Below are 26,237 nucleotides of genomic sequence, written 5' to 3'. Positions count from 1 at the left end.
GAAACTGATATCATTATCTCAATTTGCCAGTACAGGAATAGAGGACTGTGTGATTCATTAAGCTGGCCCAGGTTCACCCAGTAGTAAGCCATTGAGCCTGGATTCTAGACCTGCTAGACACTAACACTGTGCTCTTGTCACTACAGCACACTGACTTCTTTGTGGGATCATTAAAGATTAATGAGATGATTAGACACTCAGAACTACAAGAAGGGACTATCAAATCTTATTCAACATTTTTTTCTTTTTTTTTTTGCTTCTTAGTGGGACTAATCACCATTTACAAACAGGTGTCTACCCTATTGTTAAAGGATACTTGGCATTTCAGCATTCTACCTACGATACTACTCAAACCATCTACTGATATCTAGAGATGCAATTAAGTCCCCATAATATCTATATAGTAGACTCTGATTTGGTAATTCTTGAATTTGAACCCCCAGGAACTGGTGCTTTGGCTTTTTGTTTTTTGTTTTTTGTCATGTCTTATGAAGTAAGCTCAATCAATAAAAATATTTATCCCCACACAACCTGGCTAGTCATAGAAAAAGATCTTAATAATACTGCTTCCTGTTTCAATCAGTACCCAAGTAACTGATAGAAATGTAGAATGTCATCTGAACGTTTTCTAATAATATAAAGTACCCAACTGAAAGCCTCAAAAAGAATAACCACAGTGATTCAAAGCTGCACTGGGAGAAAATAACATGGACGAGAACCATAGGCCCATAAGATGAACTTGAAGGAAAGCGGCTTTCATCTCCCTCACTCCCTCTTTTCTGGGCTAGCTCTGCAAGTTGTATCAGAGAAAAGAGAAAAAAAAATGTTATCATAGATGGATGAGGGTTAGTTGCAAGAGCCTACAGGTATGTCCTGCACCATGGACTTTTTAAGATTTCCAGATACTTATGATGAAATTATTTCATATTATTCCAGTTTACATTTTTAAGTATTAAGTTTCCATATTTAAGTATTATATATACATTTACTCTGTTCACAAGTTCTTTGTGAATGTAAATATTATGAATATTTTCTCTCATTCTATGACTTGAATTTTCATTTATTTAACTGTGTTTTTTGATGGCCAGAAGTTAATCTTGATGAAATGTTATCAATTTTTTTTTTCCTGTTGGTTAGTGCTTTTGGCATCCTATCTAAGAAATTTTTCCTTATCCCAAGATTATGAAGCTATTTACTTATGTTTTCTTAAAAATTTTTATACTTTTATATCTACAATATATTTAAAACTACTTTTGTGTCCTGTGTGAGGAAAATACAAGGTTCCATTAATTTTAGCACTGTTTATTGAAAGGACTTTCCTTTTTCCACTGAATTGCTTTGGCACCTTTGTGAAAAATCAATTGAGTATATGTGTGTGGGTCTATTTCTGGATTTTCTATCTGTTCCATTGATCTATTTGTCTATCCTGACACTAAAACATGCTTGTTTGATGACTGTAGGTTTATAGAAAAACTTGAAGGCAGATAGTTCAAATCCTCTAACTTTGTTCTTTTTCTAGACCATTTTGGTTATTCTAGCTCCTTTAAATACCAATGAAAATTTTAGAATCAGCTTGTCAGCTTCTACAAAAACATGTGTTGGGATTTTGATTGGGATTGTGCTATATATCTGCAGATTAATTTGGAGAGAACTTATCTCTCCATTGATTTTTTTTCTCATTATTTTTTTCTCAGCAATCCCTTATAGTTTTCAGTGTGTGGATATTGCATACATTTTAATTTGTTGCTAAGTATCTCATGGTTTTTAAATGCTATTGTAAATGGAATTTTAAAATTTAATTTTCTGGTTGTTCATTGTTTCTATTGTTCATCTAGAAATACGACTGACTTTGTATTTTGTCTTCATATCATGAAACTTTCCAAAGTTCACTTACTGATTTTCAAAGGTGTTTTTACAGTTTTTTGAGGATTTTTGATGTGTTCAATATTACCATCTGCAAATGACAGTTTTAGTAGGTTTCCAATCTGGATGCCATTTATTTCATGTCTTCACTACACTCGTTAGGACCTCCAGTACAATACTGGATAGAAGTGATGAAAGTGTACATGCCAGCCTAGTTCTGGATCTTAGCAAAGTAAGTTTATTTATTCGCCATTTAAATATGATTTGTGTTGTATAATTTTTTGACATATCCTTTATCAGACTGAGCATGTTACCTTCTATAACTAGGTTTTTAGTATGAGTGGACGTTGAATTTTTGTTAAATGCTTTTTCTGCATCTAAAGACTTGAGCCCGGAATACGTAAAGAAAATTAAGTAAAAAAATAAACCCAATTTTTAAGCAGGCAAAAGATTTGAATAAGTACTTAACAGAAAAAGTATATGGATGGCCAATAAAAAAATAAGGTAGTGTTTAATATCAATAGTTTTCAAGAAAACGGAAATTCAAATCACAATGAAATACCAATGGACATGTTCTATAATGGTTCAAACTGAGAAGACAGAGAATGACAAATGTTGGCTGGAGTGTGAAAGAACTGAAACACCCACCCACACAGTTGGCAGGAGTATAAAATGGTAAAACCACTATGAAATCTGTTGGCAAATTCTTCTAAAGCACTTACATCCCTTTAGGACTGAGACACTACACTCCTAAGTCTTAGTCAAGAGATATGAAAATAGGTATTCACAAAAACAGTTATGCCTGAATGCTTATTTTAAACATACTTATAATACCAGAAAAGTGAAAACAGCTCAAATGTCATTTTGAATGGATAGCCACATTGTGATATATTTATTCAATGGAATATTATTCACCCACAAAAAGAAATGAGTTACTTGACACCCACAACAACAGGGATGAATCTCCAAACCACTGTGCTGAGTGAAACAAACTACACACCTAAAAACATACATCTCCTAGAATTCTAATTATATGATGCTACAGAATATGAACAAACTAATCTATGATGATATAAACTAAATTACCTTTACTTCTGCTGGTGGAGAGGTGGGAGAGATAATGACTGGGAAGGGGCAGAAGGAAGTCTTCCGAGATGTTGGTAATGTTTGCTATCTTGACAGAAGTGAGGATTGCATGGATGTGTGCTTTTGTCAAAACTCATCAAATGGTTCATTTAAGACCTGTGCATTTTTCTTTCTGCAAATTGTATCTCAATTCAGAAAAATGAAAAGCATGAAAAAATAAATAGCATGGAAGACAGAAAACTTTTAAAGTTGTGAAGAGGAGGTACTACTACTCTTTTGCCTCTAAGACTGGGGTTATTAGGCCTCTAGTAATGGTCATGCTCATGATGTCATATGGTCCTTTTGGACAGTTCTTTGTTCTCTGTGTTGGGTAACATGTCAGAAACAAATAAATAGATGGTTAGACATTTACATATAAAATAGCACAACCAGGGGGCACTTGGGTGGTTCAGTCAATTAAGTGTCTGCCTTGGACTCAGGTCATGATCCCAAGGTCCTGGGATCAAGCCCCACGTCAGGGTCTCTGCTCTATGGGGAGTCTACTTTCCCCTCTCCTTCTGCCTGCTGCTCCCCCTCCTTGCGCCCATTCTCTCTCTCTCTCTCTCTGTCAAATAAAGAAATAAAATATTAAAAAAATAAAATATTACAATCAGAGAGCAATAGTTTTATAAAATCACATCACTTGTGGCTTTAAAATGACATGAGAATGATGTATCTGGTCAAATGGATGTACATATTTTTGTTTCTGTCATCAAAATAAAGCCTTATTTTAAGGGGTGACAGTTTTCCTGATTTTATCCTAATGAAAGCTTTTTAATGAGCACAGACTATATTCACTGGTTAAAACACTGATGTATATTTCACCATGTTTTAATACCTACTGAAAGTAATCTGGCATATTTGTTGTTTCTTTCTACAATCTCTGCTATTCTTGAAAGGGACTGGCTGGAATTTTAGTAATAAATTGCCTTTCTTTTTTCCTTCCAAATAAGGACACTGCAGATAGTTTGTGCAGTTTAATCCTATAACCATGCAGCATTGTACTAGGTGCTTGAAAATTCAAGTGTATAAATACAACATCGTCTCTGTTTTCAAGATGCTCATAATAACTTCGGTGATGAACAAGAAGACATATAACCAGAAGGTAATATAATAACTGCAATACCAGTTGAGAAATGAGGGACTCAATTTTCCCCGACGGAGAAGAGGGTTGTAGATGACTTCACAAAGGAAGTGACATTTACGGTACATCTTACAATAAATAAGTGATGGATCAATATATTTATTCAGCAACTCAGCTACCATGCCACTGCTCCTAGTGGTACATGTCGTGTCAGACCTGGGCACACAGTGTGTGGTCTGAGTCCTCAAGAAGCTTAGACTTGAGGTATTTTGCTAAGTTAAGAAGGAATAAAGGTTGCTCACCTGCCCACCTCACTCCACTCTGACTTCTTTCCATCTCATTTTACAAAACTAGGCTCACACATGAAATAGGACTTTAAGCTCAAAGTTATTTTTTTCTTCTTACACTCATTTCATTTCTGATGAGATGGGGAAAGCAATGGCTTGGCAAGTCAAATGACTACTGGTTTTTAATGCTACCACTTCGTTGTTTTCTTACAGAGTTCATTTGTCATTCATTGACATAAGCAGCATTTACTGAGTCCTTACTGTGTATCAGTAGGTGTCGAAGGAATTGGGAAGTGGGCTGCTGTCTGGTAGAGGAAAAAGACATTTAAAAATCCAAATGCTGTGTGATACTTGTTACAACTAAGGCTGAAGAAAAGGAGAAATTAATTCTGGTGTAGAGCTCAAAGAATAACTCAAAGAGAAGGGGGTTCTTGCGAATTTCTCTTTAGTGAGCGGGAAAGACATTCCAGATGTAGGGAACAGAAAGTGAAAATGCATGCAGATCCCAACCAATCAGTAGTTTTGGCCTGTCCTGTTTCCCTTTCGAGGGCTCTTGTTTAGGAATCCTACTCTCATCTTAAGCACCAAAAAAAAAAAAAAAAAAAAAAAAAAAAAAGTGAAATCATTTCCTTCCATGCTTTTTGATTGCAAAATTTCTGTTCTAATTTTGGAGCATCCAATTTCTTTCATATTTCCCAAGCAAATAATCTCAACATACTGTGATTTGCTACATCTAAAAATTCCAAATACTAATATTTCATTTTCTGATATCACTAAAATAGATATTTTGCCTCCAACTCTAAAGAAGAATTTGTGGATAAAGTTATACTAGCCGTGATAGTCTCAATTAAATATTCTTCACAACTCCTTAACCAAAACCCTTGGGGCCAAATACAGCTCAGAATTCAGAATTTTTGGGGAGGTACTTTAGAAAAGTAAAATGGTAAGTGTGCCACATTTTTCCTAATACCCCAGCAAGATGTGGGTTAGCAACCTGGAATCAAACACATTAGTCTCTCTGCAGTAAACACGTAAATGTTCACTCTAGAAAGAATTAAATAAAAATTAGTAATAGTCTCACATCAGTTCAGGTCATCTTTGCTGCCAAATGAAACACCTGGTTTCAGGACTTTTTGGATTTCAGAATTATTAATGAGGGACTCTGGACTTAGATTGTGATTATCTTCATTTGATAGTTTTAGAAAGAGATTTGGAGAGATTAATTAACTTGTCCAACTTGCTTACCTAGTTAAGTAACAAAACATCATGCAAACCCACCAGTCTGACTTTGGTCTCTGCTAGGAACCTCTGTCCCGTGTGTGGCAAATGACCACTTCACTTTCACTGAGCTGCCTAGGTTGTCACCAGGGGTTAGGAGGCCTTGAGATTACCGAGTATAAACCGAGTGGGCACTCTGCTTCAGAGACCCCCCCTTTCTGAAGATCCTGGGAATAGCCTCTGCTTCCTTATCCTCCCAGATTTTCTTACTGCTGACTGTCTGCATGGACTGGGGATGTTACATCTTTGATGGCAAAGTATCTCTGTCCTCATGATTCTTTTTGCTTACGTGTCTTGGACCTAACTGCTGCACTAATTCCCTGCCCCAGTTTCCTCTTCAGGTTCTTTCAGAGCACTGGCCATTCAGAACTTAGTTCACTGCTTCTCTGGACTTCCTTGCCTGATTTTCTATTTCACCTCTTCCCTAGCTCAACATCGTTTAGTGCCGGCTTCCTCCACCAAGAAAAGCTTGTGTTGTGCTCACAGCTCACTTCTCAGTCTCTAATGCTATTCTGTTGCTATTCTCTTCTTTGTTACTTTTGGCAACGTGGGTCCTTGGATCTGCCCATCAGAACTACCACGTGACAAGATGGGTTCCTGGACCCACCTCTGATCCAGTGAGTCAGCATCTCTGGGAGTGGGGCCAGAGAATCTGCATTTTTCACAAGTGTGCCACATGGTTTTTAAGCACCAGCAGTTTGAGACCCACTGCTCTGTGGTGTGCAAAGCTGGCGGCTGCTCTTCATATGGGGTCTGCTCTCATGTTTGTGGGTACAGATTTATACACCTTGCACCATAAGAGCAGAGCAAACTATAAATGCCTGACTTCTTGCCTTTTCAAAGCCACCTAAAGAAACATCGCTTGGGAAGTTTCAAGAATTAATAAGTGAGGGTATGCAAAGGGAGAGTATATTAAAGATACTAATTACTTAAAAGATAACACAACTAATTTGGCCAAATCCTTGTTTCCATAGCTAACACCTCATTTCTCTCCATCTTCAAACACCATACTGTAATTGGTTTCTTCTAAATTTCTACTCTAATTTATTCTAGCCTGACCTCTGAGTGAAAGATTAAGTAGAGTCGCAATTGTACTTTCCAAACAAATCTTTTCCTGTCTAGAGAAGCCAGCTACTTCTAGCAGGTCCTTCTGAAAAGGGTCTTCACTATCTCTTGTTTTCCCTGTAACATGAAAACACTATAAAGAACAGCATCCTATTCTTCAGCTAACGAGAGAACAATCCGAGCTATTTTCGAAGATAGGTGCCCCACACTGGCAGCACCATGAAGGAACAGTCAGGAAGGCCCCCCCGTACCCTGGATCCAGTGTGCTTTGATTCACTGTTAGGGACATTAAGCTTAAGGGGACCATCCCCTGTTGTTTTGGTCACATCAGCCCACACTGGGGTATCCAGGAGCATAGCTCTACAACCAGACCAACTGCTAGTTCCTCAACTTGGGGTTGAGCACTGAATCGCTAATATAATCACAGAGGCAAAAATCTATGTGGAAAAAAAAAAAAAAACCTTTTTAAAATGATAATGCTGAAAATGACACAATTTTGATGAAGTCTGGGCTCACCAAAAAAAAAAAAAAAGTCAGAATCTAGATTCCATCTATCAGAAAATCAATTTCCACTTATGTCATTGACACAAGTGTCTCCATCATTATTCATCTTTTATTTGAATATGTAAGTTTTGAGACGAGTGTGGAAGTCCTTTAAAGACAAAACGGCACAGTGCAATGTGCCTACTTAACATTTCAGCTTACACGGTGACCGCTCGAATTTGAGACGATGCTTTTACGGAATGGTCGAAAACCATCAAAACTACTGTGTCAGAACCAATATACTTGGGATATTTACACTGAATGAATGTAAAGTTATTTGTGAGAATTTTTTTTTTTTTTACGCTGTGAACAACTTCCAGATATGGATGGTCATTGATAAAGGCAAGAGCACTCACTGTCTAAATACTGCAGACTCAGTTTATGATAATATGATTAGTTACATTAATAATGCTGCTTAGGCACAGTCTTACTAATTACAATATTATAAATATTAATGCCACCCACTCTCTCTTCTGTTTGATTGCCACTCATGGAGTCATTCATCACGATATTTTCTAGGAATTCGCACTGTAAGATTTTCTTTCTTTCTCCCTTTTGTTTTTCATTACTGGACTTGCAATCATTTATATTATTTCTCAAGAAGCCTTTGTTTTTGGCTACCTGGGAGGGGAGTCATAGTTTGCATTAGAAGTAGCCAAATCCAAGTCAGTTAGATGACGTTTCTCTTATTCTTTCAGAGTCTCTACTCCTGCCATCCAAAGCAGGATATCCAGGGTTTTTGTTTTCCATTCTTTTTCATGTGACCTGTTTCAAGTTAAGATTCATTTGAATTATTAAATGCTTCCTTAAAGAATCTTTTTATACTTGCCTTTCTTTTTTTTTAATGTTAATTATTGATGTAGTGACAAGCTGAAAAGACTAAGAATTATAATTTTTTCCTCCCCTCATTCAGGACTCAAGAAACGTCTTCTGACAATGGTTGTCTATTTAGAATAACACAAAGGAAATACAAAGGCAAAATGCTGAATGTTGTTTTAGAAAAGATTTGCTAAAATCACTATATTATACAAAATGTAAATGTAGTATATATTTCTCTGAAAATAGCAGTTAGTGAGAAAGTTGGGACATAACCTTTTGAGCCCAGGTTTAACCACATAGCGGAAGCAGTTACAAAAGATACTGATTAGATTTTAATTTTAAAAACTTCATCGTATTATTCAGGGCTCCAGTGATTTGATTGTCTTGAAAATAAAAAGGTAATGTTATAATTTCCAGAGCTTGTTAAAGAATAAAGAAATCTCCAGCCTCCCACTGGAGAGAATGCCAGTCATCACCACAGTAAGCAAGAATCTAGAGGCACTTCACACTACAAACTTCAATCTTTTTTCCTTTACATGACCTTGTGTTATATTGGTTTTATAAAAATGTAACTCACAGACCTATCATATAGCTGTAATCAAGCCTCCTTCAGAACGATTCCACTACAGAAATAACATCCAAAAGGCACTGTGTTTCCTCTGTTAATGAGATAGTGGGAAGGAAAACAAGACCTGATGTAGAAAGCACCCAAGGTAGAGTTCTTAAGGACAAGAGGAGAAGTAAGCCCATACCTTTCCCATGAGTTCCGCAATACGGGGAACTGGTTTCCCTTTCTGGTGACTCACAGTAGCTGGACTCTGCCCATCCCAGTCTTGTAGTTCTTCAATGCTTTTCAGATATAGCAGGGCTCTGAGGCCAGTGCAGTAGTCTTGGATGACAGTGAAATCCTGATTCTGAACAGCACTGCATACCTAGAAAAGATGGAGCAATCAACCAAATGTCAATCTAAGACTAATTCTCCAAATGGACTCACTTTGCATCTATTCAAGAAAAGCGATTTATGTTCCAGGCACTGTTCCAAGCACGGCATATCAATCATTTTGTGGGGATGGGAGTGATGGGGAGGGAGGGGCTATAAAGAGGCACAAGGAAACTTCCAGGGACAGCGACTACTTCCATAAACTTGATGTGGTGATGGCCTCACAGGTACACATGTATTTCAAAAATGGCCAGATTGGACACGTTAGATATGTGCAGTTCACTGTACATCAGGCAAACCTTAGTACAGCTGTAAAAAATCAGATCCAGTCAGTTGGATTTATAAAGAATCCAATGTAGCATAGCATAAGAAACAACCTCTTAACTCTCTCGTTTTCTGTCCTTTGGGATGTACTGCCTGGAGGTAGTTCTCATGCCCAGAGGTGGTCATGCCAAGGCTGGAATGCTGTTCATCACTAACTTGAACACCACTGACCCCTGTCTCCCTTTTCATCCTTGTCTACTGGTGTTCTTCTTTTTGTTCACCATGCTCCAATCACCAGGTCTTTGCTCTCTTCCTCACATCTGCCACGTTCTTTCTTTGCCTTAAGACTTTTTCATAAAATCTTGCTCTTTAGAAAAATTTTCCCTTCTACCCATGGTTGACTACTAGCCCTTTCCCTTATCATGGTAAATATAACTTCTTTGAGGAGGCCTCCAAGAGCCCAGAATAGGTTAAGGCCTTTAATTACTACTACATTTTTTTCCTTATAACTATTGCATTTGATGTACAGCTCACTCCCCAAACAGGCTGAAGCTTCAGGAGGGAAGAACCTGTTACTTATCTTGGTCACCATACTTTCCCCAGTGTCGAGTACAGTGTTTGTTACTTATTCTGCTCTTAATAAATATATGTGGAGTGCCTGGATAATTTAGAAGAGGTATTTTAATTTGAGTGACCATATGTTAGAAAATAAAGAATTAAAAAAATTCCAGAGTAAAGGAAGGCTGAATCTGAAAAATTAGGATACTTCCAATAAAAATAAACTTGAAAGTCTGTGTTGGGCTTTGAGTTAGAGCTTGAATTTAATGGATTTGGAAAAACACTTCCAGGATAATTATTACCAAAGACACCTCCAAAAGCAGGAACAAAAATCCTTCATTTCCTATTCTGAAGTTACTACGTTACTACAATGTAGAGAAGAGAACTGAATAAATACAGAGAAGAATATTTTCTATGAAGCACATTATATTACGTTAAAAAAATTGTTTCTTAGGAAGAACAATTTGAGTATTAATTAGGCCTCTTATAACTTACTGAGAGTTGATTTTTTTTGAGAACAATGATGAAGAACATCATTATAATTTCCTCCACAGGATTTTTTTTAACTGTCAGTCAACTGATGCCTTACTTTACCTTCTTTGTTCACAAGGAGATTCCAATTTTTTGTAGTATATGCTTATGGTATAATTTTACTCTAGTCTAAAATAGTTCCCCATATGACCATAAGACATCAAATTTTGAAAACACACCATATCATGATCTTTATGGGATGTTCATGATTGTTGTAAAAACTTGCTTGCTGAAAGTTATCTAGATACTTTGTAACTTATGAATGGTAATGTTAAATCTCATTTATCCGGAGTTGTCCAATGAGAAGATACAAAAGCCTCTAATTCTCTTAATCCACAAACATGGCACAATTTGTATATGGTAGACTAAGCTCCATGGTGCTGGAGTGGTCAAGAGCAGACTCGATGTATTTCATTTTATATTTCATTTCATTTCATTTCATTTCATTATTTTTTAATTGAAGTAAATTAACATAGACTTGGTGTATTTTTAACTATGGAAGAACATGGAGGGCCTCAAGACTGGGAAGACTACCTCTTTCCTACCCTCTCCTGTGTTCCCATCCTAAAGTGTTACTGTGTCACATATTAGGGAGCTATTCTGAGTAGGTGAAGGGAAATAAAACCTCAAGAGGGAGAAGAGACTACAACATGGCGACTGAACACGGCTGGGATGGTGTGCTATGCTGGAAACACTGGAAACCGCCATCAGACGTAGGTGTTTAAAGGGATCACTTCAGGCACGTTTCATCGTAAGGCAAATGCCAGACTATCTGTATACCTTCCTAAAATGAGTAATTTAATTTATACTTTCTGATAAGATTAAACTTATTAATTTTCCTGACAGAACGTCTGATCGTAGGAACTCTGCATGCTGATATTTTCTTTTAAACTTTCAATACACATATAAATTATCTGAGGATCTTATTGAAATGCAGATTCTGTTTCCACGGGTTTGGAATGAGACCCAAGATCCTGCATTTGTGACAAGCTCCCAAGTGGTACTGATGCTGCTGGGCCACCCTCGGAATAGCAAGATTTGAAGCACCAGTAGGGATGAATCTTATCTTAACCTGAAATGTTGTCTGCAAAGTGAATTTCTTACAACTAACAATTTCTTGATTTTTACCATTACACTGTAGCAACATATTCATGGCCTTTAAAGAAGCACTACTTATTAATAATAATAAGTCCCATCTGAGAGACAAGTAATTTTCTGATGAAATAGTAATAAGACCCAAAATAAATCTTAGGATGCAAGCACAGCTTTGGGAACAGAGTTCCGGCCATGGGATCTGATGCTCAGAGAACGGATTTGCTCAGAAAGGTGTCTTGTTCTTGCCTAACCTTTACACTCCACTGAGGCCTTTATCTCTGTCTTCAAGGTAAATGGCTCCTTTTAAAACTCCAAACATGTAGCTGCTATTCCTAAATGGGTATATTTTATATGACATCTCTTTGTTTGTTTAACAGCTCTGATTAGGACTCTTAATAGGTGTTAACATGTTTGCTCGGTATAATTTGTAAGTTCTTTATGGTGAAGGCTGGTTTATCTTTCTTCCCAGCAGGATATCGGGTGCCGTTGTAAGGATCATTGCCACCATTAATTATTTCCATAAGCGTGAATATCCCTATAGTGAGCTGTTTTAAATAGGGGCCCCTGGATTCTCAGCAGGATCAGCCCCGTGCAGGGCCTGAGTAGGTGGCCCCCTGTGCAGCATGAGTTGAGGAGTGTCATGAAGTTCCTATTGCCACTGAAGAGCCTCCTCCAGAGGTCTGACACAGTGCCCTGAATTCTTGGTTTAGGCAGGCACATTTAGTCAAAGCCTGCCTATGCAAAGTGAGTGTACAAACACCTGCAAGGTGACAGAGGGTTGTGCGGTGTTATTCCTTTCTCATTATTTCTCATTAAGTGACATTAAGCACATTAACAGTAAATTACCTATTTATGGTGGATTTACATCTTAAAAAAATCTCCTTTACCTACATTATTTCTTTCAGTACTCAGAACAAACCTGCAAGTTAAGCAGGAGAGAGGATAATGCTTTTCCTTTAAAAATGGAAAGAGCTTGAATTTGAAAAACTATTTTTTCTAGTCCAATCTAGTGGGTTTTTTTTATGCCATATCAAGTCCTATAGCCCAGAGGCTAAGAGCATGTGCACAGAAGTCAAGCAGAATCAGGTTTAAACTACATCATAGTTGCATAAGTATGAGCAACTTTCTTTACTTAAAAATGGGAATAGTGCATAGGAAACTAAAAGGCAACATGCTTAAGCCTTAAAATAGTAGCTAGTACTTAGTAAGCTAGATTGGCACAAAAATAAATTTTGTAACATGAATAAATCATTAGAGCATGAATTAGGCAAGATAACAATTTTTTAAGCCTAATACTTTTTTTGTCTAATGCAGTAAAAGAAGGTTGTGGACATTGTGTTTATTTGTGGTAAGTAGAGATCTCAGAAAAAGTTTTGGTCTGGTTGCCAGAAGCCACGTCTGAGACCCTGCTCTGTCATTCAGTAGCTGTGACTGGGGCTAATCAGGCTTGAGTCTCCCTCTCCCACCTCCCAATCTGAAAAAAAGTGTATGCTAATACCTAATTTCTTGTTGTGGGGATCAAACTGTATTATGTAGGTGGCAGTGCTGTTGAAATTACAAAGCTCAGAAAGGACAGGAATTGTACTAAACCACATAGTTATTATTGGGTAATTTAAAGTTGAAAGTGTCTTCGAGGCCAAAATGGAAAGAAAAGGCCAAGTTTGCCTAGAAAGAAAAAAAACAAATTCCTTGAAATGTAAAAGACAATTTACTAGGAAGATAGCAAATTGAATCCAAATTGGATTACCAATATTAATCCCAGGTAAATAATTTGGCAAGGAAGGGTTCTACAGAATCAGAACACCGTAGACTGGCCAATGTCTTTGTGTAATAGAGCATCAATCTCTCATATGATATTTCAAAATGTAACAAGTTTCTTAAATAGGAATCTTAAACTACCAGACGCAATACAGAAGAATTCACGATCATTAACTACTGCTTTTCATTTCTTATCACGTAGGTGGAAAAACTACACTCCAGGTCTTAGAAATATGTGCCACCAGGCTATATGCAAGTAAAATATATGTTTCTGACTGAATCCAAGTAGTCTTTAAGTTGCTATAAGTTTATTAGTAAAAGGAGTATTGGAGGGTACCTGGATTTAAGTAAAAAAGGAAATTCTTCTGCAGTGTTTATCATATTCCAAACTATACTAGTAACAGAGTCTCGTGTAGCTGGAAGAAGTTCAAGAAGGGCCATATGCACCCCAATGTTCATAACAGCAATGTCCACAATAGCCAAACTGTGGAAAGAGCTGAGATGCCCTTCAACAGATGAATGGATAAAGAAGATATGGTCCATATATACGATGGAATGTTACTCAGCCATCAGAAATGATGAATACCAACTTTTGCCATCAACATGGATGGGACTGGAGGAGATTATGCTGAGTGAAATAAGTCAAACAGAGAAAGTCAATTATCATATGGTTTCACTTACTTGTGGAACGTAAGGAATAGCACGGAGGACATTAGGAGAAGAAAGGAAAAAATGAAGGGCGGGAAATCAGACGGAGAGACAAACCATGAGAGACTGTGGACTCTGAGAAACAAAGTGAGGGTTTTAGAGGGGAGAGGGATGAGGGGACGGGTGAGCCTGGCGATGAGTATTAAGGAGGGCGTGTACTGCATGGAGCATTGTGTATGGTACATAAACAATGAATCTTGGAACACTATATCAAAAACTAATGAGAGACTGTATGGTGACTAACATAACAAAATAAAAAAATTTTTAAAAAAGTTCAAGAGTATTTCTATGAACACAGTCTGAAGATAAAAGACTGAATAAGAAGGATTATCCATCTAATTCCTAAAGAGTTCCCAGAAAAAGAAAAAAAAAATCCAATGCACTCCCCATACTAATTTATTTTGATAAAGCGTTAAAGTGTTTAAACAATGTAAAACACCTGCAATATTTTATCTGGTGCTTTATAGTTTTCAAAGCATGTTATCAAAAAGTCAGAAATATTTACATAGTGATTTATAGTTTTCAAAGCATGCCAACAAATAAGGCACAAGGCAATCTAGAAGGTTTTCAGACTAGCCTACTTATTTCACAGATTAGGAGTCCAGAAAGGTTAAATGATCAATCTGTGGTCACAGTTAGCTAGTTAGAGGCAATGCCGGTCTCCCTACCTGGCCTGAAGCTCTCTCCAGTATAGCACTGCCTCCCCAGTATCATCTTCCTTGGTCAGAGAAGGTGCCAGTAAGTGCTTAGTAAGTGAGGAAATCAAAACCAAACATTGAATGCTTTGCCCCAACTCAAAAGATTAGTAGGTGGTAGAGCCAACAGTCTAATGAAGTCAGAAGATCCTTAAGAGCTTCTCCCTTCTGTAAATTTCACAATCTTAAATTTGATGTCTCACAGAATTAAGGAAGCACATATTTATAATTTCCATAAGAAGAAGCACATTACTAAAAATGATTTCAAATTTATTATTAATGAATTATGGCAGGAATCCACAGATTTTTTAAATGCCAGGATTTTAATAATGGGGCAATCACTTGAAGGTTTATGACGAAAACTGGAAAACAGACCTCTGCTGTTGTTGGATGGAAATGCAGTTTCTAATTTCATCTGTCCACACCCACTGAGCAAAAACATCAGATGTTCTAAAGGCACCGAATCTGTCATCCCTCACTGAGTTGATTTCTGTCCAGTACTTCTAAGCAGACATATAAAACTACATTATGATTTTGAAACTGCTGTACAATACATATTCTTAAGGTAATAATTCAGAATAACAATATCTCCCTAGGAGTTTTTGGTGCTACATAAACATGGCACTTACTAGAATTCATGAATAAAACACCAAAATTATAATTTTATAAAGCTATAGGTGAAAAGACAGCCCCTGGAGATACATAGTGCTTAAGGAGCCAGATGGGTATATATTTGTATATCCACATAAAACCACCAATCTTAGTTGTTCTATCATATTAGTTTCCATTTGTTGAAGGTGTACAACATCAAAGTCGCGATGTCCCTATATATTGTATTTAGCAGTAATGTAGCAGACTCCGTGAAGAAATCAAAGTGAGAGTTTCTAAGTAGTTTCCTGGCAATTGAGACAGCAGGTTCTTTCATCTGCTCTGTAACTGTGGCAGCACATTGATTTAAACTCCTTCTGAGATCTCAAATGCTTTTATACTCTTAGGTCTCTCAAGCAGCTTTTTTTTCTCCCCCCAAAGTGATAAAATTCTAGCATCCAGCAAAATACCATCTTGTTTCCCCCAAAAGGAGAGAGCTTATTTAGCTTCGCTACTAACCTGTACAGGATCACTAAGTAAAATAACTGTCCAAATACCGTGCTATCAAGAAACTCGGCTTTCAGTTCAGTTTTCTATGTTCTGACCGTACCAAATTGGGCTGGGGGAAAAAAAAAGAACAACAGAATAGTCCCACAGATGTTGTTTTTTTAAGAGTTCAGGTTAAAAAAAAAAAAAGAAGCGAATAAGCACTTCTGCTTATTAATTACAGTTTAATGTTGTCCTTTAATAGCTACTCACTGATAAATGCTAAAGGTAGAGAAGTCACTTAGCTTGTTTTGTATATCCTATATTTCATTGTCAATAACATTACTTATCCTCTTATCTGGTCTTTTAAATTATATATTCTCTGACAAATTCTATGTATATGAATAACCCTTTGTCCCCCAATCAAGAAGGAATTCTATGGTGTTTGAAAGGTTATTTTTGAATGTCCCATCTGTGGTCATTCTGTATCTGATTAATTTCCTAACCCAAATTCAGCTGAAGATGGGCTTGAGAGAATAAAATGTTTCCAACAGATTTGGTACTGGGATCCAAACCAATTTTGTCAACTGGAATATGGAATCTAAGTGTCAGTTCTCTAAGTATTTTCTCCAATGTGACATAGATGACGGGCCACCCACCTGACTGTTATTCAGAACATGGTGGGGCTGATCTTCTCTACTGACTTTGTTCACGATACAACTTGACTGGGGACAGCCTAGGCTGAGGAGTCAAAGGGATGTGCTGTGCCCTGCAGGAGAGATCGCCTCTGTCCCCTTCCTTGTGGCTGCCCTTTGCAAAGTCAGCTTCAACTGGATTCAGATCTCGGTGATGACCTGAACCAAGAAATCATAATGAAAAAGAACCACACAGAGACACAGCCCCTCTCTCTGCCTTTTATGAGGGGACAGAGATAAAATGGGTGAGTCAGGCACAACCCAGAGGGCCAAAGAGTGGGAACTGCTGTCCTGCGTCTTCAAAGATGTCACTGTTGATGGCCCCGCTTCCCCACAGACACAAATGGAAGCCTGAAAAGACTCGGGCGAGACCTGGAGCCCTCCGCACACCCGGCTCCCCTATGCAGCCCAAACTTTGGGGAGGGGCTGCGGTTGCAGTCTGGGGAAGCTCGGCCACTCTGCCTCAGGAGAAGGGGCATTTTTCTTCTACGATAGAGTCTCTTCATCTGAGGCTACTGCTGTGGGGCCGCATCAGTTACCACCGTAATTTTCAATTATTCTGTAATAACACAAGTGGTGGTGTCAGGGTCTGCGTGTGGCATCGTGCAAGCTCAGCACCTCCCTTGATAAAAGTGGGGCAAGAAGAGGAAACTGAATATCTAAACAATGGCTGTCAGAGGACTAAAATCCATAATTTTAGGCAAGCTCTCTTTGTCAGCAGTGTCAACACAGCTGGCAAAATCTGACTTACAATATCATTTACTAAAATACCACGTGGGGTTGGGATGATAGGAGAATAAGTCGTAATGCCTAGAGAGGAAAAGTCTACTGAGCAAATTCACCCATGGAAATTAATTTTCTGGACTCTGAAGACAGATAAAGCCATGTGGTTACTCAACAACATAAGCAGACACTCAACATTCCAAGAAATGGGGACTATCCGTCTGAAATGAGAATGTTGTTAACATGGAAAGAGGACCTCAAATCACACTGTCCACCTCTTAAAGCACTCACAGTTGAGTAGTTGATTTTATGGTTAATCTATCATTGATAAAAACACAAATTTGTCAGCATAGTGTGTGGCTATTATCAGTGAGTCCACGATCTTGATTGAGTTGCCAATACAGACTGGGACACAAAAGTTAGACAAAGTTCAGATGACTGAGAGTGAATTATCTATTTACGAGTTAAGGGCTACAGAAAACAACAAAAATGAAACTTAATTCCAATTCATATACTTAAAGCACAGTGCATACCTTTGGAGAGCTGGAGAAGCAAAGCCGAAGGTTTGAATTTTTTAAAAGGAGCTTTTAAAAAAAATCAAAAACGTGCTCATAATTTCTTTACTACACAAATGGAAAATATGAGGCTTATAAAGTTTGTGATTATGTGGAAAAAACAGGAAAATAAATTGTATGCTAGGTTCTGATTTTTTACTTTTTGTTTTTTTGTTTGTTTTAGTTTTGCTTTTAATTAGAGAAGACCAAGAACCTAAAAATAAAATGCCTGTTACTGTATTATCTTTTTATGAGTCGCTTTATGAAAAATATTGGGGACACTGCTATCTTATGTACTACTGATTTTGTCACTGGCACTAGTTGAAGAATTGTACAATGTTAGCATAAATTGCTATCACATTTTGAAACTGACCAAATGCAGTCTATTCTAGTTAAAAAATTATCTGTACATGTAATGACACATTTCCGATATAATTAACCTGCTGTGAATAAATAAAATGTTATTGAAATAATTAAAAAGTGCCTGCCTTTCAGCCTCCAAAGCTGGGTTGGTGCAATATGGTTAGATATGAATGAGTGGAATGACCAAACAAACTCTTTTATTTGTGCATTTCTCACTAGAAGGGCACATATGTTATGACTTGTGAGTGTGACGATTAACCTGAAGAAAGATGACAAAGACTAGCAATCTAGGCTGAGGGTTTTAGAAGGATGCTTAGAGGTGACTGCATAATTTACCATCCAAACACTTGAGAGTAAGAGGGAAACTGTTAATGAAAATACCAGGACAATGAGCACACACTAAAACTGTCCTGAACAAACCTGCATCCCTGAGTCCCTTACTTATTAGAGGGATTTTCCCCTCTCTAAATTGGAGGGAGATTTTCACTTATCCTCATGGAACACATTCTAGAATGCTCGGTCACTTCTTGTTTGGTTTAACATTCACTCCTTCAGGTACTTACGCAGGACTCAGCTCATTGGGTTGGAGTCACAGGGCTTTTATTGTTTACGTGGGGGATTTGGGATCTCAGAGACCTAACCTGATCCAGAGGATCCTAGGTTTAAAGGGTACCCCCCTCTTGACCTCCAAGTATCTTTTGGCATATGAAAAACTCAAGAAGGATAAGAAGGGTAAAGGACTGCCTAAAATCTGAATCCTGTAAGCTAGACAGAAACACCCTTAAGGGTAGAAGATTTTTATGTACTTTACATACTTCTCAGTCTGTTCTTTCATAACTGTCATTTCTTTATGCTTTACCCAAATTCCTCTGACTGAAATTCACTTGGTGGTTATTACTTTCCAGACTGTGCTAAATATGTTCAATGTAGCATCACACTTAAACCTCACAATAACACCACAGAGTATTATTATTTTCTGCAGTTTAGCAGATGGGTAAACAGAGGGTCAGAGATTAAGGGCCCTAACAACAGGCTAATAAACAGCAGAACAAGGGTTCAAGTCCTAGATCAATCTGTCCCTAGGATCTGTTCTCATAGCAGCTGTGTAATTTTGCTTTTTTTTTTTTTTAACCACTACAAAGGCACCTGGCTCTCATGTGAAAACAGGAATAAATATACATACATACATACATACATATAATTTATATACATACACACATATGTCTTCTTATCTTATCTATCTATCTATCTATCTATGTTCTATCCAAAATAGAATTCTTGGGCGCCTGGGTGGCTCAGTGGGTTAAGCCGCTGCCTTCGGCTCAGGTCATGATCTCAGGGTCCTGGGATCGAGGCCCGCATCGGGCTCTCTGCTCAGCAGGGAGCCTGCTTCCCTCTCTCTCTTTCTCTGCCTGCCTCTCCATCTGCTTGTGATCTCTCTCTGTCAAATAAATAAATAAAATCTTTAAAAAAAAAAAAAAAACAAAATAGAATTCTTGTGAGGAATATATCAAATAAAAAGATATGTAAGTACCTAGAACATACCTAAAATACATGTAAGGATTACAATATAGATCTCATTCTCCAGCTTTCAAAGACACAGTAAAAGGGTACAGACTATATCTGTTTTGTTCATCACAGCACTCTCACAGTGTTTAGCACATAAAGATCTGTGCCTGGTAAATGATTTGTTCAAATTAATAAATGAATGAATTAATTAATGATATATTAATACCCTCCAAGGACAAGAAAAACTCTCTTTAATTTCCTGCCAATGATATATTTTCATCTCCCTCTACTTATTCAAATTTATCATAATTCAGAATTCACATCAACACACAATAAAATACTTCTATCTCAACTTCTACTGCTTTTAAAGTATATGCCCCTTATTGCACCATTAAACATGAATACCTTTGCATTATTACTTAACTATTTTTTGGGTAGACCAGTGTCCTTTCCAGGATAGAGAGAAGTAGATCTACTTCAGCATTCTTCTTGATACTCAGAGTACTATTTGTTACAGCCAAATTTGACAGTTTATATATGGCTTATTGCTTATCTCATATTCCCAGTTTGGATACCTGAATCTTTTTTTTTTTAAGATTTTATTTATTTGTTTGACAGAGAGAGACACAGCAAGAGAGGGTATGCAAGTGTGGGCAGGGGTGGGTGGGCGAGGGAGAAGCAGTTTTTCGGCTGAGCAGGGAGTCTGATGCAGTGCTCAAACCCAGGACCCTGGGACCATGACTGCGCTGAATGCAGACACTTAATGGCTGAACCACCCAGGTACCCCTGGATACCTGAATCTTGACAGCAGCCACCATTTGATTCTCTCTCTTCTGGAAGTCTCCTTTAATAAGAACTGAAGAACTATGTAATTCAGAACTCTATGAAGACATTTGTTTAACAAAGATTGAACTCATGTCCAGTATATATGATGTTCTAAACTACTCCTTTTCACATGTCTGTACATATATTGAAGTTTTCATATACAGCAATCTAGATTCTAGCTACACTGAAGGAAGATAAAACAGAGCCAGGAAAAGTTAAGGGAAAGGTCTCTATTCTTGTTGTGTGTCTGGATTCTCTTATTTAATGTTTTAATTTCTGCATCATATACCCAGGTAAATCTAGTGTCTCCTTGGATCTGAACCGACATTTTCATTTTAAAGAATTCTTTCTCTATCTTTAATTATTTCAAGTTCATATTTTAAATTTAAAGTTCAGAAATTCATCAACTTACCCTAAGAAGATCAAGGTAAATAATCAAATTTACTATGGAACAGATTTGTGCAAACACTGGCATTTAAAATAATTTGCTCTCCTCTAATATATGTCCTGTAAAATTGCCTCATCTTCCCAGGAAAGGCCTTCTCTATTTGCTGGAGATATATAGCCAGAAGTATTTAATAGATCATTCTGGATTTTGATCATAAGAGAGCAATTTTAAGACATCATTTCTTCAAAAAAGTCTTTCTCTATTACTCAAAAATTACCCACTCATTCATTTATTCTTTCATTCTGCAGATACTAATTTATAACCCAGTCCTCTGGTTCTTTTCAAATTCTATTATCAAACAAAACTTCTGACTGCAAAAGCCTGGGGTTATACTGTTCGTTTTAGATTTGTCAGAATAAACCTTCCTTGAAAAGCTGTTGTGAGGACCAAATGAGATAAGAATTATGAAGTGCTATTTACCAAGAAGTCTCTCTCAGTGGATGTGTGACACAATGGGTCTCATTCAGAGGGAAAAAAAATAACTGTTCAAGTTCTTAATTGTACGTCTTCATGTGAAACTAGTGCCTTTTGAGTTCTCTCCCCATATTAACTAGTTTCTCAGATAAGTTACTAGCTTAGCCCCTGGACTAAAATGATCACTTCTATGTTGTAAACAACTGGCCTATGACACACAGATGAACATACAAGATAGACTGTTACAAACAAAAAATGACTGAATGTCACTTGTCATACTTCGAGAGCATAAACTAAAATCTGATTACCGCCCCCCTCCCCACAAATCAATATACTATAGGCTCTAAATGAATTATTGAATATGAGTTAGAATATGAATATGAATGAAAGAACAGATAAATAAGGTAAATGCAGGTAAGTGAACTTTATCTGTTTTACCCTTCAGTCTTGTCTATAACATGTCACATTGTAAATTAAACTGTTGCTTATATTCTGAGGTTGTTAAAAGGAACATTAGCTAATTATATAATCCTTTAAAACGCCATAGAACTGATTGTTTCTTTTTAAATTCTCTATATTACTCATATTTATTTTGTGTGTTTTAGAGACATCAGGCGCTATGAATATGCAACATTATTCTTTAATTTAGTTCTGTAAGACCAGGCATGTGCAATGCACGCTGTATTTGGCTGTATTGAATTCCCCAGTGATTAAGCTGATTTTTAGTTTGCATCACTGTTTTTGGGCCCAATGATGAGTCATAGAACTTGTCTCTCACCTCATATACATTACTGCATCTGGTGTCATTAGGACAGAGTTAATATCCAGGATGTAGTGATTGATTTAGGGAGATGATAATGAGATTATGGCTCATGCTCTTAAAGCATGACAACTGAAATCCTATCATTTTCCACATGAGGAAATATGCTAAGTATTATAATATCTGACGTGTCTATCACTGTGGGATTAAGCCAGCTATCTGAAACAGAAGTTTGATATTTAGATCCTTGGGTATATTAGTTTCTTTTGTCTTACAAACACAGCGTAATTGATTTGAGGATAATGAAAGTTTATATTTGCATGCCCAAATTTTTAATTCCAGAAGTCCTTAGGTCCTCTTGGTTCAGATCTGTCCGCTTATATAACAGAAGCCAACAGCAATCATTGTCTTTCTCTCCTCAGACTTTGTGGAGTGTGATCAGTGAATGGAGTAAGGAGGTGTTTAACTAGAAATATGTATATTTCAACGAGGAGAATCTGGTTTGAGTTTTCAGAGATTCATCAGTCATAAAAACATTGAACGTGTGAGAAATCTGACCACAGCAGAAAAGCAGTATTTCCTGGATATTTGAAGACAATGAGTTAGGGAAAAGGACAAATGTGTTTTTAAAGATTAATAAATTTAGGATTTTTTTCCTTTGAAGGGAAATATTTTCTAGACTTTTATTTACTTTATTTGAACACCTGCACTTGATGGGAATTGTATTTCTTGTAATCTTTTCCTTTAACACTCATGATCCTCTTAAGCTCAGCTTCAGGAATATGTATCTGAGAATGATAAGAGATAAATGAAATTGGCCTCTGAAATATTCAATACCCAGATGCTTACTGTCTCTTTCTAAATGTTCATGGATCTAGACATCCACCCAGTCATCTCTCAGCATCTACTCACGAGCACGTATCCAGGTATCTACTTTGTGCCTGGTTCTTCTAGTCACTCTGAGGCATTCAAAAGAAGCAGGAAGGAATGGGGGAGAAGACATGCATTCATTTAACAGCATTAGGTGATAGGTGCCTCTGAAGCCTTGGTACATTTCTGGAAAATAGGATAGGAAAAAAGGAGGGCAACTGCCCACCTGACATCCCCAATGGTGTCTCCTGGGCATCCTGACTGTGGTCAGAAGAGCATTCTTAATTTCCCCACTTCCTGCAACCTACTTCTCCAATAGTCCACAAGCTAAAAATCATTCCTCATTCCTTTATTTTTCTGGCTCAGAAAACAGTAATCTCTCAGTTGCCTCGTTGCACTACTTCGACTCTCCATTGAGAATCTATCCATTCTCTCCACATCCACTGCTTTTTGTTATTCAAGTCCATCATCAGCTCTCACCTGGACTATTGCCACAGTTTCCATCTTTTACTATCAGCCATCCCTGGATTCATTAACCATACAACAGCTAGAATGATTATTTTAAAATATAAATTAGATGCTATCTCACCACTGCTTAAAACCAATAATGTCTTACCTTGCTTTGAAAGAAAATAGGAACAGCTGGTATAAAGTACTGCATGATCTGGTCCCTGCTCACCTCTCTTACTCACGCCCATTCTGCTGTAGGCACCATGGCCTTATCTGAGCATGTCTCCCCTCCCCCAGAGGCATGCCTTTTATTTTACCATTTATGCCTTCGTTTTTGCAGTCAGGGTTTTTCCCTGTCTGCCTGTAATGCTCCTTTCCCTATTTTCACATGGCTGGGTGAATCTTATACAGTTCCCTGCTTAAATATCACCTCTCCCAAGAACTTCTCCAGCCAGCCAGTCACTAACACATTTGCTAATTTACATTCTCTGCATAGCACTTATCACTATTTGACATTTTTCTTACATGTTTGTTTCTCACCATTGTGCCTGGTATCTATTAGACACTCAATAATCATTAATGCAATAATAAATGGACACTATGACCATTACATAATATGGCTTGATAACACTGAACCTCTTGAATGAAGTTCTCAACAGATGTTAGTTGTTGATACCATCAAAGCCAATCTCCCTCTGGTCTATTTAATTCTTCCTAAATGATATGTAATTTTAAAAATTAAAATACTTATATCAGATATAAGCATGTATACCAAGTAGGATCAATGTTTATTTGTAAGAAAATAGTCTAATTTTAATACTTAAATGCAAAAACACATTTGAAATCCAGGAAGGCCTCTACCAAGGATGCCTTAATCAGGCAGACTTATTTGAATGTGCTTACTTTTAAATAGGCAGGGTTCATAAACATTTATTTAATTTGATTACATTTGAGATACTAATAATACTATAAATATTAATGGATCCTTATAAAAGGTATTATGTCATTTTCAAGTAAGATTAAAGAGACAGATTAAAAAAAAAAGAAATAACTGTTAAGCACCATTACCCTTTAGGTTTTTCACCACGAATCCCTCAATCCAAATTTCAAACTTTCATATTAAATAATTTTGTTACATGCAGTACTTAAGCTATCTCTAATTATGTGGGTTTTTTAAAAGCAGCATTATTAAGGCATAATTTAATACCATAAAATTTATCTATCCTACGTATGCAAGTCACTGACTTTTAGTAAATATATAGAGTTGTGAAACGATCACCACAACCCTGTTTAAAATATTTCCATTGGGGCACCTGGGTGGCTCAGTTGGTTAAGCGTCTACCTTCCGCTCAGGTCATGATCCCATGGTCCTGGGATTAAGCCCCCCATCAGGCTCCCTGCTCAGCAGGGAGTCTGCTTCTTTTTCTTCTTCCTGCTTGTGCTCTCTCTCACTATCTCTGTCCTCTCAAATAAATAAAATATTTAAAAAAATAAAATATCACGATCAACCAAAGGTTCCCTGTGCCTTTTACGGCCACGCTCTCACTTAGACTCCAAATTGCAGGCAACTATTAATCTGTCTTCTCTCTTTCTAGATTTGCCACTTCTCATCATTTCATATAAATGGAATTATACAATACAAATGTTAGTATTTTGTATCTGCTTGTTTTCACTTAGCATCATGTTTTTTACCCATGCTAAAGCAATCTATGTTATTATGGTAACAGTCCATTTTATTGCTGAATACTGTCGCACTGTACGTATGAACTACATGTACCATATTTTGTTTATCCACTCATCAGCTGATGGGGATCTGTATTGTCTTCAGTTTGGGGTATTAGGAACAATGTTGCGTGACTGTGTTCAAGACTTTTTGTGGACATGTTTTTACTTATCTTGGGTAGATACCCAGGGATGAAATTTCTGGTTTGTATGGTAAATTTATGTTTAACTTCTTAAGGAACTGCCAAACTGTTTTCCAAAGTAGTTGTATCACCTAGAAATTCCACAAGCAACACAAAAGGATTCCAGTCTCTCCCCATCCTCACCAGCACTTATCACTGTCTGTCTGTTGATAATAGTCATTCTAGTGGGCAAAAATGTCAGTATAGTGGTTAAAATCAGATGCTGGGCCAAACTGTCTGAGTTTAGATCACAGCTTTGCCATTATCATCTTATAATTTAACATTCTTGGCTACAGGAGAGGGGCAATACTAATATCTTTCTTATAGGATTAATGAAGAATAAAGAAACAAATATAATTATTAGCTTACAAAGTACCTGGCCTATAGTAGATTCTATGTAAGCATTAGCCATTATAACAGTTTTGGTATTATCATTTGCAAAGTTATAATGTACTTGTAGCCTGGATCTGGATTACATTTTAGCTTTGAGAAGCTGTTTATATTTTCTTAATTATCAGTTCCTTATATGTGTTGGACTAAGCTAGGTATTACTTGGTGTCCAGACACTAGGCGTCCAGGCACTAGAATGTCAGGTGCTATAAAAATCTATAAAGTCTATAAAAATCTATTATAAAAAACTACAGATCCCACAAATAATTAGAATGGGTAATATTCCAAGTGACCAGAATGACCTACAAGGCAACTTCAGTTAAAAATGGGAATTAGACTGATTTAAATAGTGATTTCATTTATTAATAAAATGTATCTATCCATGAAAAAACTGAAAGCTGCTATAAACCAGTTGTTTTCCCTTATAACATTTCATTCTGTTCTCAATTACTTGACAAGTAAGGACCTTCTTTCTCTTTTTACTTCACTCCGTTTATTTGTTTCTTTGTCTCTTTTTCTTTTTGCTTATTCAGACGATTAATGGAACACTGCTGCTTCTGACCAAGGAATGAATGGAGAAGCAGCCAAAGGATAACATACCCCCTTCTCATATCACCACAATGACCATTTTAGATACTTCTCTAG

General features: G+C 37.0%; 1 protein-coding gene across 1 annotated transcript in view; it reads right to left on the bottom strand.

Annotated features, from left to right (window-relative positions):
- Positions 1-26,237, bottom strand: part of DPYD (dihydropyrimidine dehydrogenase) — an 853,664-nt gene that overhangs the window by 112,451 nt on the left and 714,976 nt on the right. Inside the window, exon 20 of the mRNA XM_047727240.1 lies at positions 8,817-8,996. Coding sequence (XP_047583196.1) covers positions 8,817-8,996 — 180 coding nt within the window. The remainder of the gene's footprint in view (positions 1-8,816; positions 8,997-26,237) is intronic.

Source organism: Lutra lutra, chromosome 4, assembly GCF_902655055.1.
Source record: "Lutra lutra chromosome 4, mLutLut1.2, whole genome shotgun sequence".
Lineage (NCBI taxonomy): Eukaryota > Metazoa > Chordata > Mammalia > Carnivora > Mustelidae > Lutra > Lutra lutra.
The sequence above is the reverse complement of the archived record's forward strand: the minus strand, read 5'-3'. Positions and strand labels throughout refer to the sequence as shown.